Source organism: Geotrypetes seraphini, chromosome 4 (genome assembly GCF_902459505.1).
Source record: "Geotrypetes seraphini chromosome 4, aGeoSer1.1, whole genome shotgun sequence".
Classification (NCBI taxonomy): Eukaryota; Metazoa; Chordata; class Amphibia; order Gymnophiona; family Dermophiidae; genus Geotrypetes; species Geotrypetes seraphini.
In genome coordinates this window covers 157488885-157504073 of record NC_047087.1, presented here as the reverse complement: position 1 = coordinate 157504073, position 15189 = coordinate 157488885, and the positions used below count along the sequence as shown (strand labels likewise).

The window sequence follows — 15189 nt, the reverse complement described above, 5'->3', positions numbered from 1 at the left end:
TTGCTCCAATTCTATGAGCTCTTTCTATTTCTATTGGTATATTTATTCTGAGTGAAAGAACCTTTGGAAGTATTTCCTCTAAAAATGAAATCATGTTTTTTCCTTCACTTCCTTCTTTTAATCCTATAATTCTCGAATTCTGTTTCCTAGAACGTTTTTAAAGATCTGTCATTCTCTTCTGCATTACTTTTAACATCTCATGATCTTCTTTATTTTCTTGTTGTATTTGTTCTATTTTACCTACTCTGATTTCCATATTATCAATTCTGTTGGTAATTATATCCAGTTTACTGTTCATCTGATTCATTTCCTTTCTCATTTCCATCAGAGTCAAATTTATGTTTTCCAATTTGTCTATAACATCTATAACATCCAATGCATCTATAGATTATGAATTTCCACTTGATGTCTGTGGATCCTCCTTTAATCTTTTGTTTTTCTCTACAGACTTTGTTGATAATTCCTGTATCTTTTGTTTCATAGGTGTCATCTTTGAAGATTTTCCAACAAACAAGACAAAAAGAATAATTATTGTATATTAAATTCTTATATCAATTGCTCAGAGGAGGGAGCTCAGTCTTTAGCCAGCCATTCACTCAGCCTCCAAGTTCCGGAATCTTATATATATAACAAACTTTTAATAAACTTGAAACTTGAAACATGCGGAGAATCCTCCTCCACTATTTGAGAAAACTAATTATATTCACCTTTTAGATCATCTCTTGCCAAGGTAAGCCGGCATCTAAGGCTTCTGTCGCCTTAGATGTTGGATTGGTATGGCAATTTAGTCGACTTAACATCACCCACAGCAAGCAGCCACCAGTTTCTCTCAAGGCTACTTGGTCTTCTCTTCATACCTTTACCATATTTTACCGAGTGGATGTGACAGCTCATTCTGATGCCGTTTTTATGTTCTCAGGGTTGAGGGCAGGCTCTTCTGTCCCTCCTTTGACGATGCCATTGCTTTGGTACATCACCTTGCATATAGAATCCAGAAGCGATGTACCAGAATGGAAGATTAGGTTCTTACCTTCAATAATCTTCTTTCTGTTGTCCCTGGAGAATTCTATATGACCCACCCTCTCAATATAGGCTCAGTTTTTAGAATCACCTGCCTTTTCTTCTGCCTCAGTTTTTTCTCCTTATAGGCTAGTATCTTCCTACCAATAGACAGGGTCTGTGGGGGATTTCACTCTTCTGTGAGTACAATTGTTACCGAAGGCAGGATTCTAGTGGGTGCTCATTGCACACAGCAGGTTAGTTCTACATTGTTCCTAGTTTCTCTGGGTTAACTGTTGGCTTATTAATTATGTTGTTATTTCTTGCAGAGCAGAACAGAACAGACTTTACTTATGTTTCCAGGGAGATTTCCCCATGCCTCCTACTTTGTTGTTGCCTTGTTCCAGTGTGGTTGCTTGGCTTTTTGATGTAACCGCAGAGGGCTCTGTCTCTCTCTCAGTAGTGGGAGAAGCCCATGGTAAGAAAAGTATGGATTTCTGCAAGTCCCGGATCACAGGAATGGATTGGACACCTTGCATATACACTTCTCCCTCCAAATCCGCGGTTTCAGTATCCGCGGATTCGGTTATTTGCGATTTTTTATTTTTTTTTAAAAAAAGCTAATTCCGGACCTTCCCTGCCTCCATCCTGCCGTAGTCTCGAGAGACTACGGGAACTCACAGCAGCCATTTGCTATGAGTGATCCTCATGGGGCAGGAGCGTAGGAAGATCGCTCCTGCCCCAAAAGCCTGCTAGACCACCAGGTAAGGTCTGGGATGCTGGGAGGGAGGCGGGAAGGTCTGGAATGAGGTGGAGGTGGGTCAGAGCAGGCTGAAAACTTATTTGTGATTTTTCACACTTCGCAGTCCAGCTCTGCACCCAACCCCCGCGAACACCGAGGGAGAAGTGTAGAATCCTCCAGGGACTACCAGAAAGAAGATTATCGAAGGTAAGAACCTAATCTTCCATTCTTAGGCCCTGTAAATCATTTTGTTTTTTGTTTCTGAAATGTGTATAGATTAAGCTTTAAACTATAGAGCCACACAACAGAGAGTAATATCTTACAAATGAGATTTTAAACTTCCTTGCTTTGCAGCACTAGAGCTTACAAGGGACTTTATACTTTCTAACATCGACTATAGAGGCTGAGCTGTCAAACGTCTCCCTATACAATCTGTCAGCATCTAAATAGACTTTGTACAGATTCACCAGTATTAATAGGTGTTACTTGACCATCATAAAGTGTGTGTCTTTTTGTGAGGAATACAACTCAAGTAGTTCTTAACAAGCCTACACAGTACGAGAGACCACTGAAAAGTTCTCAGCCCAACCAAGAAGAGATGTAATTTACTTAAATCGTTGTTATGTAATTCTCTCGGTAATGTCCTGATCTCTTTTAACTGTAATCCGCTTAGAACCGCAAGGCACAGGCGGAATAGAAATCACAAATGTAATGTAATGTAATGTAATTGATGTGGAGCCATGAAACTTTTCTTGACAGTTTTTGTTTCAATGATATGAAATGTTAAGAAAAAGTGTGAAATAACTTGCAACTGGCAATCTCTTCTTGATTGAGCTGAGAACTTTTCTATGGCCCCTCATATGCACATCATGTATTGCAAAACACCTGCAGGTTGTTTTTCTAGGTTCTTTACAATCTAATATAATAAAACGCTAGCCACGCATGCGCACTCCCATCTGCGTGTTTTCCGTGCGCTGTAGGGCACCGCAGGTAGGAGTGCGCATGCGCGCTAAGCTCTCTCTCTCTCCCCCCTAAGGTGGATGGCGGCTGCGGCGGCTGTCGGCGGCCCGAGGCGGGTGTCGGCCGCGGCAGCTGTCGGCGGTTGCAGGCCGTGGCGGCTGAGCCCGGACGGCATTTAAAAATAAAACAGGCAAGTTTTTAAAGTCCTGAAAAGCCGTCGGCCATGAAGTATGCAGATGGCATACTTCACGGCCGAAGGCTTTTCAAACAACCCCCCCCCCGGAACTGCCGCCGCTGTACGTTTTAAAACCCTCCATCACCCCCCCAGCTTTGTGGTTAAGGCCTGGCTTCTTCGGGCAGCAGCAGCGTTTAAAATTTGCTGCTGTTGCTGGCTTCAGGCCTTCTTCTCTGGCGGGTCCTGCCTACTTCATGTTTTCATGAAGACAAGACCCACCAGAGAGGAAGACCTGAAGCCGGCAGCAGCAGTTAATTATAAATGCTGCTGCTGCTTCTGCCCGATGAAGTTGAAGGAGGAAAGGGAGCAGAGAGGGAGAGAATGGTAGGGCATGGAGGTAAGGAAGAAGGTATGGGGGGGGGGAAATGCTGCACAGGGAAATGGGGTGGGAGGGAAATGCTGCAGCACAGGGAAATGGAGGGACAGAAAAAGGAAGGGAGGTGTACTGCTGGGCAGGGGGAGCAGGAAAAAGGGTTTGATGGACAGGGGAAGAGGTGCTGATTGACAGGGGGGGCAGAAAAGGAGGGAGGCCTACTGCTGGAGAGGGGGAGCAGGAAGGAGGTGATGATGGACAGGGGGGAGGTAAAACAAAAGGAGAAGGGCTGCTGCTGGATAAGGTGAGTAGTGGGGTGGTGGAGGACACAGGGGAGGTAAAAGGAAGGGAGAAAGGACAGGGGGAGCAGGCAAGGGGTGGTGGTGGACAGCCAAGGAAAAAAAAAAAAGAAAGAAAGAAAGACAGAAATACAGAAAGCGGCTAAGGAGAGAAAAAAAAAATAAAGACAGACACACACACATATATATTCTAGCACCCGTTAATGTAACAGGCTATAAGACTAGTAAATTTATATTTGGATTTCAATTGTAGAGCTACAGAAATGATAAGTTGTATAAAGTGCTACAAAGAAAGGTTCCCTTACAGTCCACAGTGTATTTGTACAATTGCTGTTTCACTGTACACACACATGCTATATGATAGATGGGAGGTACTTTCATAACAGGGTGCCTGTGTGAAATGCCCAAAAAAGCACCTATTTTATGCCTAAACTCCTATTTAACTTAATAAAATAGGCTCCTTGAATGATCCCCAGTAGTGCATGAATTTTCTTGCTCCAAAGGAGTGTGTGTGTGTAACAGGAGACAGTAGGAGAATTTAATTGACGGGAAACTGCACCAATCAAGATTGTATTTTGACTGTATCAAAATGGCAGCAGCATAAAGAGATGGCTTCAGGGTTGTCACATGATGACGTATCCTGTTAATTAAACTTCCTTGATGTATATACTATGCTTGTTGTGTGTTTCAGCTTTGTCCAAACCATGCCCTTGGGAATGCTTGTTTGTAGTACACATACAATCTTATTGGAGCATGTACTTTTTGTGCTTCTTTGGCTGCACCATTTCATAACTGCTATTATCCCAGGACAAGCAGGCATGATATTCTCACATGTGGGTGATGTCATCTACGGAGCCCCGATGCGGACAGCATTTCAAGCAAACTTGATTGAAGACTCAAGCTTGCTGTGCTGCATCACGCATGCGTGCCTCCTGCTCCACTAGAGGGCGCATCCCCTCCTCGTGGTCTCCAGTTCGTTTTTTTCCGCAGAGCTAAGAAGACTTGTTTTTTCCTAGCTCTGCCCCAAGTGCCTTCTTTGCACCGCGATTTATTGTTTTTCATAGTTAAAAGTCGCTGTGCGTATAGTTACTTCTTTTTCCTGCTCATCGCGTTTAACACGCTTTCGTTCGCGACTCGGGGGCTCCCGGGTCGACGCGACCGCGTGGCCTGGTAGGCTGCGGTCGCCTGTTTTTTCTATATCCCGGCCTGTTACCAGCTTTAAAAAGTGCACCAGGTGCAAGCGTCTATTATCGATCACAGACCCGCATCGCTGGTGCATCCTTTGCCTGGGGGCCGATCATCCGACCGAAACTTGCCCCCGGTGCGCAAGCTTCCAACACCGGGCGCTCCGCCGCCGACGGACCCGCATGGCGGACCTGTTTGCTGCCGACCAACCCTCGACCTCGGCCTCGAGGTTGGCCCCGGCCTTGACCTCGGCCTCGGATCCCTCGGCCCGCCTCGGGACTCGACCTCGAAGACCTCGAGTTCTCAAAAGTCTTCGGCTCCGGGTAAGTCCCCTCTTCCTTCCTCAGGTTCCATACCTTCGAAGAAGCCAACCTCGGGGACAATGGCCGGGCAAGGGGGGAGTTCCTTACCCATGGTCCCGGCAAAGCCCTCGAAGACCTCTTGGTGTGTCTCCACCACTCGGGAATGTTCAAAATCGAGATCGCCCTCGGTGGAGTGCACCGCGGCCTCCAACATGCCATCGATGCTGTCTGTGCCGGTGTTCCAGGATATGCTCCGGGCAATGATCACGACGGAGCTATCGGCTGCCTTGGCTCACCTTCAACCGGCCCCGACCTCGACCTCGCGTGCGCCGGACCAGCCTGAGCCCCGCGTCGAGACCCCTCGAGGCAAAGTGCGCCGTTTTCGCCACCTCTCTTCTTCCTCAGATTCCTCTCCGAGGCACTCGAGGCGTTCGTCCCCAGCGGAGCTGCGCAGGGCAAAACGTAGATCGAAGCCCCTCGACTCCTCGGGCCGCCGACTTTCCAAAAAGGCCCGGAGTTCACCACCGATCCGAGGCCACTCGCCCTCGACTCGATCGGGGGGACCGCTATGGGTTACCGAGCTATCTCTCGCTAACCCCAAGCTGTTACTGACTCACCCCTCGTTCCGGGGCTCCGGTCCGAGGCTCTAGGCTTTCGCTGAGGGAGTTCGGGGAGAGGTCTCCGACCCGACATCGGTCAGTGCCACTTACCCCAGCGTCGTCCCCAAGGGGCTCCTCGAGGCGACGCAGGTCCTTGACCCCAGAGCGCTTCCATAGCGCGTCCCCGGTGTTGGATCGAGAGTCCGAGCGAGAACCTCGTTATTCGAGGGAGGCTTCTCCTTCCTTCTCAGTGAAACGGAGGTCTCGTTCACCGTCCCCGCAAGGGGCCACGGGATCACACCGGCCTTCCTTTACGAGGTTCGTCCAGGACATGGGACGTGCCCTTGACTTGGACTTACAATCTGACTCGAGGTACTCCAAGGAATACCTGGCGGAGCTGGATATGCCTTCTCCGCCCCGAGAGTCCCTCCGGCTGCTGCTGAACCCGGTGCTCCGGCAGACCCTCATCAGGAACCTCGAGACTCCTTACATGGCGACGGCTGTCCCATGTAAAATGGAGTCTAAGTACCATATGGTGCCCTGCCCGGGGTTCGAGCAACCACAGCTGTCCCACCAATCTTTACTGGTGGAGTCTTCTGTGAAGAAAGCTCACCCCTCTAGGGTATCCGCGGCGGTCCCTCCAGGACGCGAAAGCAGGACACTAGACAAATTTGGCCGCCGTTTGTATCAGAACTCTATGATGGCCTCTAGAGTCCTGAACTACACATTCACCTTTTCCTCTTATTTGAAACACCTCATTGGGCTGCTGAGCGCCTTCTCGGTGGATTTACCTGCGCCCCCCCCCCCCCCAGGCAGCGTTTGGCCTACTCCTCTAGGATTTTTCAAACCTCCGACTGCACCTGTTCCACACCGCTTACGACAGTTTCGAACTTTCATCCAGGGTCGCAGCCTTCGCTGTGGCCATGCGCCGGCTGGCGTGGCTGCGGCTGGTCGATATGGACCTTAACCTCCAGGATCGGTTAGCTAACCTTCCTTGCGTCGGTAAGGAACTGTTTGACGACACTATCGAGGCAGCGACGAAGCGGCTATCGGAACACGAACGTTCCTTTGCTTCATTCGTCCAGCAAAAGCCTAAACCGCGAGCCTCTCGACCTTTTTGGGGATTGTCTCGCCGCTACCCCCAGAAGTCCACCCCGGCCTTTTCCAGACCGCCGCCTCGGCGTCCCCAGACTCATTCTAGGGCTTTACCAAAACCGCAGCCTACTGCGCCTGCGAAGTCGTCTCCGTCCTTTTGATGGGATGAGCGGACGGGGACTGGCCCCCTCCGCGCCTCCGCCTGGCCTCCATCCCATCGGGGGCCGCCTACGAGCCTATTACCCTCGCTGGGAAGCCATAACGTCGGACTCATGGGTTCTTGATGTGATCTCATCAGGGTACTCACTCAACTTTCAAGAGGTTCCTCCAGACAGCCCACCAAGTGCGTGTCCCCCCAATCGAGCGCAGTTGTCCCTCCTCCTCTCCGAGGCACAGGATCTCCTTCGCCTGCGGGCGGTGGAACCGGTCCCCCAAAAACAGAGGGGCCAAGGGTTTTACTCCCGTTACTTCCTGGTACCGAAGAAGACGGGAGACCTGCGCCCGATTCTGGACTTAAGGCGCCTGAACAAGTTTCTAGTGCGGGAAAAGTTTCGGATGCTTTCCCTTCCGATTCTTTATCCCTTGATCAACGAGGGCGATTGGCTCTGCTCCCTCGATCTGAAGGAGGCTTAAACCCATGTTCCGGTGCACCCTGCTTGTCGCAGGTACCTGCGCTTTCAGGTGGGAGACCTCCATCTGCAATATCGGGTCCTCCCCTTTGGCCTGTCCTCGTCCCCCCGGGTCTTCACGAAGTGCCTCGTAGTGGTCGCGGCTGCCTTGCGCTCCCAGGGTCTGCAAGTATTCCCCTACCTGGACGATTGGTTGATCAAAGCCCCGACCAGGGAGGGGGTTATCTCAGCGTCCAGGTAGGGGAATACCTCTCTTCAGAGTCTGGGGTTCGAGGTGAACTTTCCCAAATCCCAGCTGTGCCCCTCTCAGTCCTTACAATTCATCGGGGCCGTGCTGGACACGGTCCGTCTTCGTTCCTTCCTCCCTCCTCAGCGTCTGGAGGCGCTGGTAAATCTGAGCCGACAGATCTCGAGGTCGACCTCTGTCTCGGCTCGACAAATGATGACGCTCCTCGGCCATATGGCCTCTAAAGTCCACGTCACTCCGCTTGCCCGTCTTCATCTGCGGTTACCACAGTGGACTTTGGCCTCACAATGGCGTCAGGATCGGGACCCGATCAACCGCCCCGTGACAGTGACTCCTTCTTTGCAAAAATCGCTCCATTGGTGGGCCGACTCTTCAAATCTTTCCAAGGGTTTGCTCTTTCTCACCCCTCCACACCACAAGGTCCTAACCATGGACTCGTCGGAGTATGCTTGGGGGGCTCATGTGGACGGTCTCCGCACTCAAGGTCTGTGGTCAACAGAGGATCGTCGCTGCCACATCAACGTGCTGGAGCTTCGGGCCATTTACCTCGCCGCGGTGGCTTTTCAACACCTGCTTCACGACCAGGTGGTTCTCATCCGCACAGACAACCAGGTGGCGATGTACTACGTAAACAAGCAGGGAGGGACGGGGTCATGGTCCCTCTGCCAAGAGGCTCTACGTCTCTGGGAATGGGCGGTCTCCCAAAACATCCTCCTTCGAGCGGTTTACATTCAGGGAGAGCAAAACTGTCTGGCGGACAGGCTCAGCCGCCTCCTCCAGCCACACGAGTGGTCCCTGCATTCTCAGGTCCTGCGACAGGTGTTCGACACATGGGGAACTCCACAGATAGATCTGTTCGCCTCCTCCGACAATCAAAAACTGCCTCTCTTCTGTTCAAGGATATACTCCCCGGACCGTCTCGAGGCCAATGCCTTCCTCCTCGATTGGGAGGGGAAGTTCCTCTATGCGTTCCCGCCTTTTCCTCTGATTCTGAGGACGCTGGCTCATTTGAAATCGGTGAGGGCCACTCTGATCTTGATTGCTCCTCGGTGGCTCCGCCAGCCTTGGTTTTCCCTACTACTTCAACTCAGTGTCAGGGAGCCTCTACTTCTGCCTGTCTTTCCCTCTCTGCTATCTCAGAGTCGGGGCTCACTGTTACATCCCAATCTTCAGTCTCTTCATCTGACTGCTTGGTTTCTTTCCCCTTGACTTCTCTCCCGGTATCTCAGTCGGTCAGGGAGGTGTTGGAGGCTTCTCGGAAAGTCTCGACTAGACTCTGCTATTCCCAGAAGTGGACTAGATTCTCGTCCTGGTGCTCCTCTCACCGCCAGGACCCGGTGTCGGTCCCTGTGTCTTTGGTTCTGGAGTATTTGCTTCATTTATCTCACTCTGGCCTGAAGACCAATTCCATTCGAGTACATCTTAGTGTGATTGCTGCCTTTCATCAGCCCCTGGAAGGGAAAGCTCTCACTCCATCCCTTGGTTTCTCGTTTCATGAAGGGTCTTTTGAATGTTCATCCTCCCCTCAAACCTCCTCCTGTGGTTTGGGATCTTAATGTGGTTCTGGCTCAACTAATGAAACCCCCATTTGAGCCTATGGATAAGTGTCATGTTAAGTTTCTCACTTGGAAAGTGATCTTCCTACTCGCACTCACGTCTGCTTGAAGAGTTAGTGAGCTGCAGGCTTTGGTGGCGGACCCACCTTTCACTGTATTCCATCATGACAAGGTGGTTCTCCGCACTCACCCTAAGTTTTTACCTAAGGTGGTGTCTGATTTTCATCTCAACCAGTCCATTGTTCTGCCTGTGTTCTTTCCCAAGCCCCATTCTCATCCTGGAGAGGTGGCGCTCCACACTCTTGACTGCAAGAGGGCGTTGGCCTTTTACCTTCAACGCACTCAGTCTCATCGGACGGTTCCCCAATTGTTTTTGTCCTTTGACCCTAACAGGTTGGGGCGCCCAGTTTCCAAGAGCACCCTGTCCAACTGGTTGGCTGCTTGTATTTCTTTCTGCTACGCTCAGGCTGGTCTCACGCTGCATGGTCGAGTTACGGGGCATCAAGTCCGAGCGATGGCAGCTTCGGTAGCTTTCCTCAGGTCCACGCCTATTGAGGATATCTGCAAGGCTGCCACGTGGTCTTCGGTTCATACCTTCACCTCCCACTACTGCCTGGATACACTGTCCAGAAGCGATGGCCGGTTTGGCCAATCGGTTTTATGTAATCTGTTTTCTTGAATTGCCAACTTCCCTCCGCCCCTTTTTATTAGCTTGGAGGTCACCCACATGTGAGAATATCATGCCTGCTTGTCCTGGGATAAAGCACAGTTACTTACCGTAACAGGTGTTATCCAGGGACCGCAGGCATATATTCTCACAACCCGCCCACCTCCCTGGGGTTGGCTTCTTTGCTGGATATGTGAACTGGAGACCACGAGGAGGGGATGCGCCATCTAGAGGAGCAGGAGGCACGCATGCGTGATGCAGCACAGCAAGCTTGAGTCTTCAATCAAGTTTGCTTGAAATGCCGTCCGCATCGGGGCTCCGTAGATGACGTCACCCACATGTGAGAATATATGCCTGCTGTCCCTGGATAACACCTGTTACGGTAAGTAACTGTGCTTTTTCTGCATGTAAGCATGTTTTATATGCAGAAAATGCTGCATAAAATTAATTCCTGAAAAAAAAAGTGGGGTATGTCTGTCAAACAATGCTAATAGTATATTAATAATACTTCTGTGTTTACTAGATAACTCTGTCTGTTTCTGCAGATTTATGATATCCCTCCATCCATAAGTAAAGATGTTCCAGACATCTCCCTCAGAGAGGAGACCTATGATATCCCCCCAGCCTTTGCAATGCAGAAATTATTTGATTCGATCAATCCTATCCCACAGATCCCACCTCAGCAATCCACAGTACAGGAACCTTACATTCCAGAGGATATCTATGACATGCCCCCATCTGCTGGTAAAGGGACAGACATGTCCTTCTCACAAGAAATCTATGATGTGCCTCCAAGTTTAAAAAAAAATGGGGATTCAGCTTTCTCACAGGATGTGTACAACTTCCCCAGAGAGTTCCATAGTGGAAAAGAGTCTACTGAAAGTGATGGGGATTATATCTATGATGTCCCTCCCCAGCAGGATAGGGAAGTGAAAATGATGGAGGAACTCTCCAGCAACTTTAAGAGACTCTCTGCTTCCAGTACAGGCAGCACTAAGAGCAACATCTCCACCTCTTCCTTGGATACCATCCCTGTGAAAGAATCATCGGTAATTCTCTCAAGGCCTGCTGGCAAGGAGATGAGCTTAGACTTAGATGCAGCTATGGATATGCTGGCCAAGTTGCAACAGAATGTGTTGGGTTCCATCTCCTACCTCATGTCCTTCATCACCTGCACCTGGAGGAGCCATGAACAGATGGAGGCCAATGTCCAGAAAATACGTTCTGCAGTAGAGAGCATAAAAAAGACAGTAAAGGACTTACTTGAATTTGTGCAGGGGGTAGTGACCAGTGCCTCACAGACATCTGATCGTACTTTGCACACCAAACTCAGCAATCAGTTGCAGAAGATGGAAGATCTTTATCAGGTCCTGCTGAAACACAGTCAAGTGCTGGACAATTGTGAATGGGATTTGAATGTTCTAGTGACCAATACATCAAACACTACTGATGATTTGGACTGTTTTGTAATGTACTCTCGTGGAATCCCAGATGACACTAAGCAGTTGACATCTTTCCTCCATGGTAATGCCTCTTTGTTATTTAAAAGGACAAAACAAAAATCTTTGCTAGTGGACTCCCAGTCTGGTCTGGAGAATACTGGCCAGCTAGCCAACAACAATAGTAGCCTGTCAGCTCACCAAATGGGCCATTCTGAAAAAAACAACATCCAGTCCAGGCCTTTGCCATCCCCACCCAAGTTCCTGACAGAAGAGTCACCCGATGGGCAATATGAAAATGAAAGTGGCTGGATGGAAGACTATGACTACGTTCATTTGCAGGTTAGTGCAGGACAATGTTCACAATAGATTCATGTGCAGCTTACCAAATGCCCTTGAATGCAGTATCACTTTATGCCTGAGTAAGTCATATCCTAAATGCAGCTGTCCTGCTATGTTACTTATCTGAAGTAAACTGTTACTGCTGCCTGTGATGGGTTTCTTGGAAAATTTGGTCTTTGGTAACTTATACCTGAAGGGGTCTTCCAAGGCTTCACAATACACTAGTCTTAACTGGAAACAAGTAAGCAGGATGAGGCACTATACAAGTACAACTCTCTTGCAAAGTCTGTTTTTCACCTTCAGGCTGGATTGGCAACCTGTTGGCACCAATGTTCCCTCTAAGGCAGGGGTGCCCAATAGGTCGATTGCGATGGCAATGTGAGTCGATCGCGGAGCCCATCCCGGACTCTGTGATAGACTCGTGTTGCTGTCCCAATCTACCGGGCCGATCAGCCTTCCTCTCCCCGACGTCAAAGACACCGCCGCCGGGTATCCACTTTAGTTTGTTTTTTTGTCTTTTTTGGGGGGGGGGGCAGTGGTGACAGCAGCAGCCTGAAAAAGAAATCATCCTGGCCGGGGTCGGTGTCATGCTCCGGAGCTTCTACCTCTGCCAGCAGCCTTCCTATCTGGCCCTCTCCCTTCTACCTACATCCGGCCACGCCTCCTGCTCCACGGCTCTTTTCGGCAACTCGTCAGCAGCAGCGATCGATACAAGCTTCTGACATCGGGGCCTACCCTCTGCAAGTCCCGCTTGTTTCAACTTCCTTTTTCCACAAAGGCGGGACTCGCAAAGGGAAGGCCTCGATGTCGGCAGCCTGTCTTGATCACCGTTGCTGACGAGTTGCTGAAGAGGGCCATAGGGCAGGGTGTGTGGCTGGATGCAGGTGGAAGGGAGAGAGCCAGATGCAGGACTCGTGGGTAAGGGAGGAGAATGAGCGAGAGAAAGAGAGAGGGGAGGGAAACAAGGAAATATTTCATACCGGGCTGGGCCGGAGTGGAGGGAGGGTGGAAAGATTCTGGCTACAGGAAAAGGGGAGAAAGCTGAAAACGGAGATAGCGACACAAAGAAGAGAAAGGGTAAGCAGAACCTACTGAATAAGGATAGAGATACAGAGGAGACATGCTGAAAGCAGGGGTGGTGGTGGTTTAACACAGAGGGAGAAATCCTGAAAAGGGGTTACATGGGTTTACAGAGGGAGGCAATGCTAAAAGAGGCTTGATTGGCACACAGAGAGAATAATACTGAAATGGAGGGTTGATGGGGATACAGATGGAGCAATGCTGAAAAGGGGGAGAGGAGATAGGGACACAGAGGGAGCAATGCTGAAGGGAGGTAGTGCTGAAAAAGAGGAGATGAAATAGAGACATAGAAGTAATGCTGAAAAAGGGGGGGGGAGATAAAGACATTGAAAGGGCAAATGGTGAACATGGAGTAAAGACAAGGACAGAGACAAATGAAGATTCTGAAAAAGTGGTGAGATGGGGATATAGGTGAGATGGACACAAAGAAGGGTGATGTTGGAAAATAGGTGGAATGGTAATTTTGACAGACACAGAAGGGAAATGCTGGATCAAGGAGAGATGGGGCTCAGGCTGGATGGAATGGGGAGAAATGCCTAGTTGGCCCGGAACTTCCTCTCCTACATCAGAATTGACGTCAGGGAGTGGAATGCTGGTCAGCGCGACGCTTCTGCAGGGAGAGCTTGGGGCGGCGGTAGCTTGGGGCTGTTCCCCAATGGCAGTGGCGGCAAACTGAGTGGCTTGGGGGAGGGCAGGGAGAAAGAAAGAAAGGGGGCAGACAGAGAGACAGAAAGAATGGGGAACAGGGAGGCAGAAAGAAAAAGTTGGGGGAGAGAATGAGGTCTGGAGGAAAGGAAACATACATGAGGCTGAAAGAAGGGAAGAAAGATTGAGCATCGAGAGCAGCACGGAGCATTCAGCGCAACTCCCTTCGCTAAAAACTGCTATCACGGTTTAGTAAAAAGGGAGGGGGTATATTTGTCTATTTTTGTATGGTTTTTACTGAGGTGACATTGCATAGAGTCATCTGCCGTGACCTCTTTGAAAAAAACCCGGAATATGAATGATAATTAACATTTTCTCTGCCTTTCAGTGTGCTTTGTGTTTGTTTTTTTAAATTTCATTGTTGGTAGATCATTTTGACTTGGTCATTTTAAAAGTAACTCGCAAGCCCAAAAAGTGTGGGCACCCCTGCTCTAAGGTGTGTGTGAGTCCTGCCACTAGCAGTGCTGTTTCAGTATTAAGTTTTCAATAGCAAGGGACAGGCAAGTTCTTCAGGACTCCAGAAGACTTACTTATCCCTAGTGATTGAAAACATGACATTGAAGCATCACCTTCCACTGGAAGGAATGCCTTTGAAGGACTCCACAGCTTAGAGGGAACATTAGTTGGCACTAGCTGTACGTATTTAGAGCAATTTACAAATAACACTACATTTTATCCTTTATCTGTTTCTTCTTTTGTTCAGGACATACTCAGTATTTAAATAAGTTACAAATATAATGTTAAAAATATTATTTAAATTGTGTTACTGTGTTGATACAACTAGTAGTTCACACTGACAAACAAATCTTATCAGTTTGCAATAAAACAATGTTCACAATTTAGTCAAAACTGCCCAGAAACATTTTCTAACAATTCCCTGGAAGGGTGTTCAATAATCTACCTGAGTATGAAAGAAAGTAGCAAGTGTGTTGAAACAAGTCTGTGTGCATGTTGTGACATGTCTCAATGTTACTCATACACAGTTGTGGCTCAGTGTGAGTCTAACATTCCAAGAGACTGGGTGTCAGAAGAGTCCTCATGCAAATCAAGTAAGAAACTGCTAGATTTGGAGCACCATTCAGTGATAAAATTTATTTTAAAAGAAGGGGAAAAACCAAAGGAGATCCGTAAATGCATGACTGAAGTTTTTGGTGAGTTTGCCCCATAATACTACAAAAAAAATTTTAGAGCAATCGGTTTAAGTGGGGTAGAGAGTCCATTGAAAATGACCCTCACGCTGGACAGCCTGTGGAAGCAATTTCCACAGAAATGTGCAAAAAAGTCGAGGATTTAATTTTGTCAGACAGAAGAATTAAGGTTTCCCAAATAGTTGAAGAAATTGGCATCTCATGAAAAGTTGGGTTGTCCAAGGTTAGTGCAAGATGGGTTTAAAGAATTCTAATGCCATGTCAGAAGGTCATGAGGCTCCAGTGCTGCCAGGAGAACTTGGAGATGATCCATGAAAACCAAGTTAATTTTTTCATTGTTTGGTTCCTGGAGATGAGACTTGGGTCTATCACAGAGATCCTGAGTCCAAAATGGAGTCAATCCAGTAGAAGCACAAATCATCCCCCACCCCCAAAAAGTTCAAGACAGAAAATTCTGCAGGCAAAGTCATAGCAACTGTCTTCTGGGATGATGAAGGACTTTTGCTTCTGGAATTCATGCCAAACATGATAACAATAACTGGTGAGAGTTTCGCCAACACAATGATCATTTTGCGGGAGTCAATCAAGGAGAAAAGATGAGGAAAACTCACAGTAGGTATACTGCTTATTCACAACAATGCACCTGT

The 15189-nt window shown here is 48.7% G+C and overlaps 1 protein-coding gene across 1 annotated transcript in view; it reads left to right on the top strand.

The window, feature by feature from the left end:
- BCAR1 (BCAR1 scaffold protein, Cas family member) overlaps window positions 1-15189 on the top strand; it is a 570884-nt gene that overhangs the window by 439542 nt on the left and 116153 nt on the right. Inside the window, exon 5 of the mRNA XM_033941917.1 lies at window positions 10374-11609. Coding sequence (XP_033797808.1) covers window positions 10374-11609 — 1236 coding nt within the window. The remainder of the gene's footprint in view (window positions 1-10373; window positions 11610-15189) is intronic.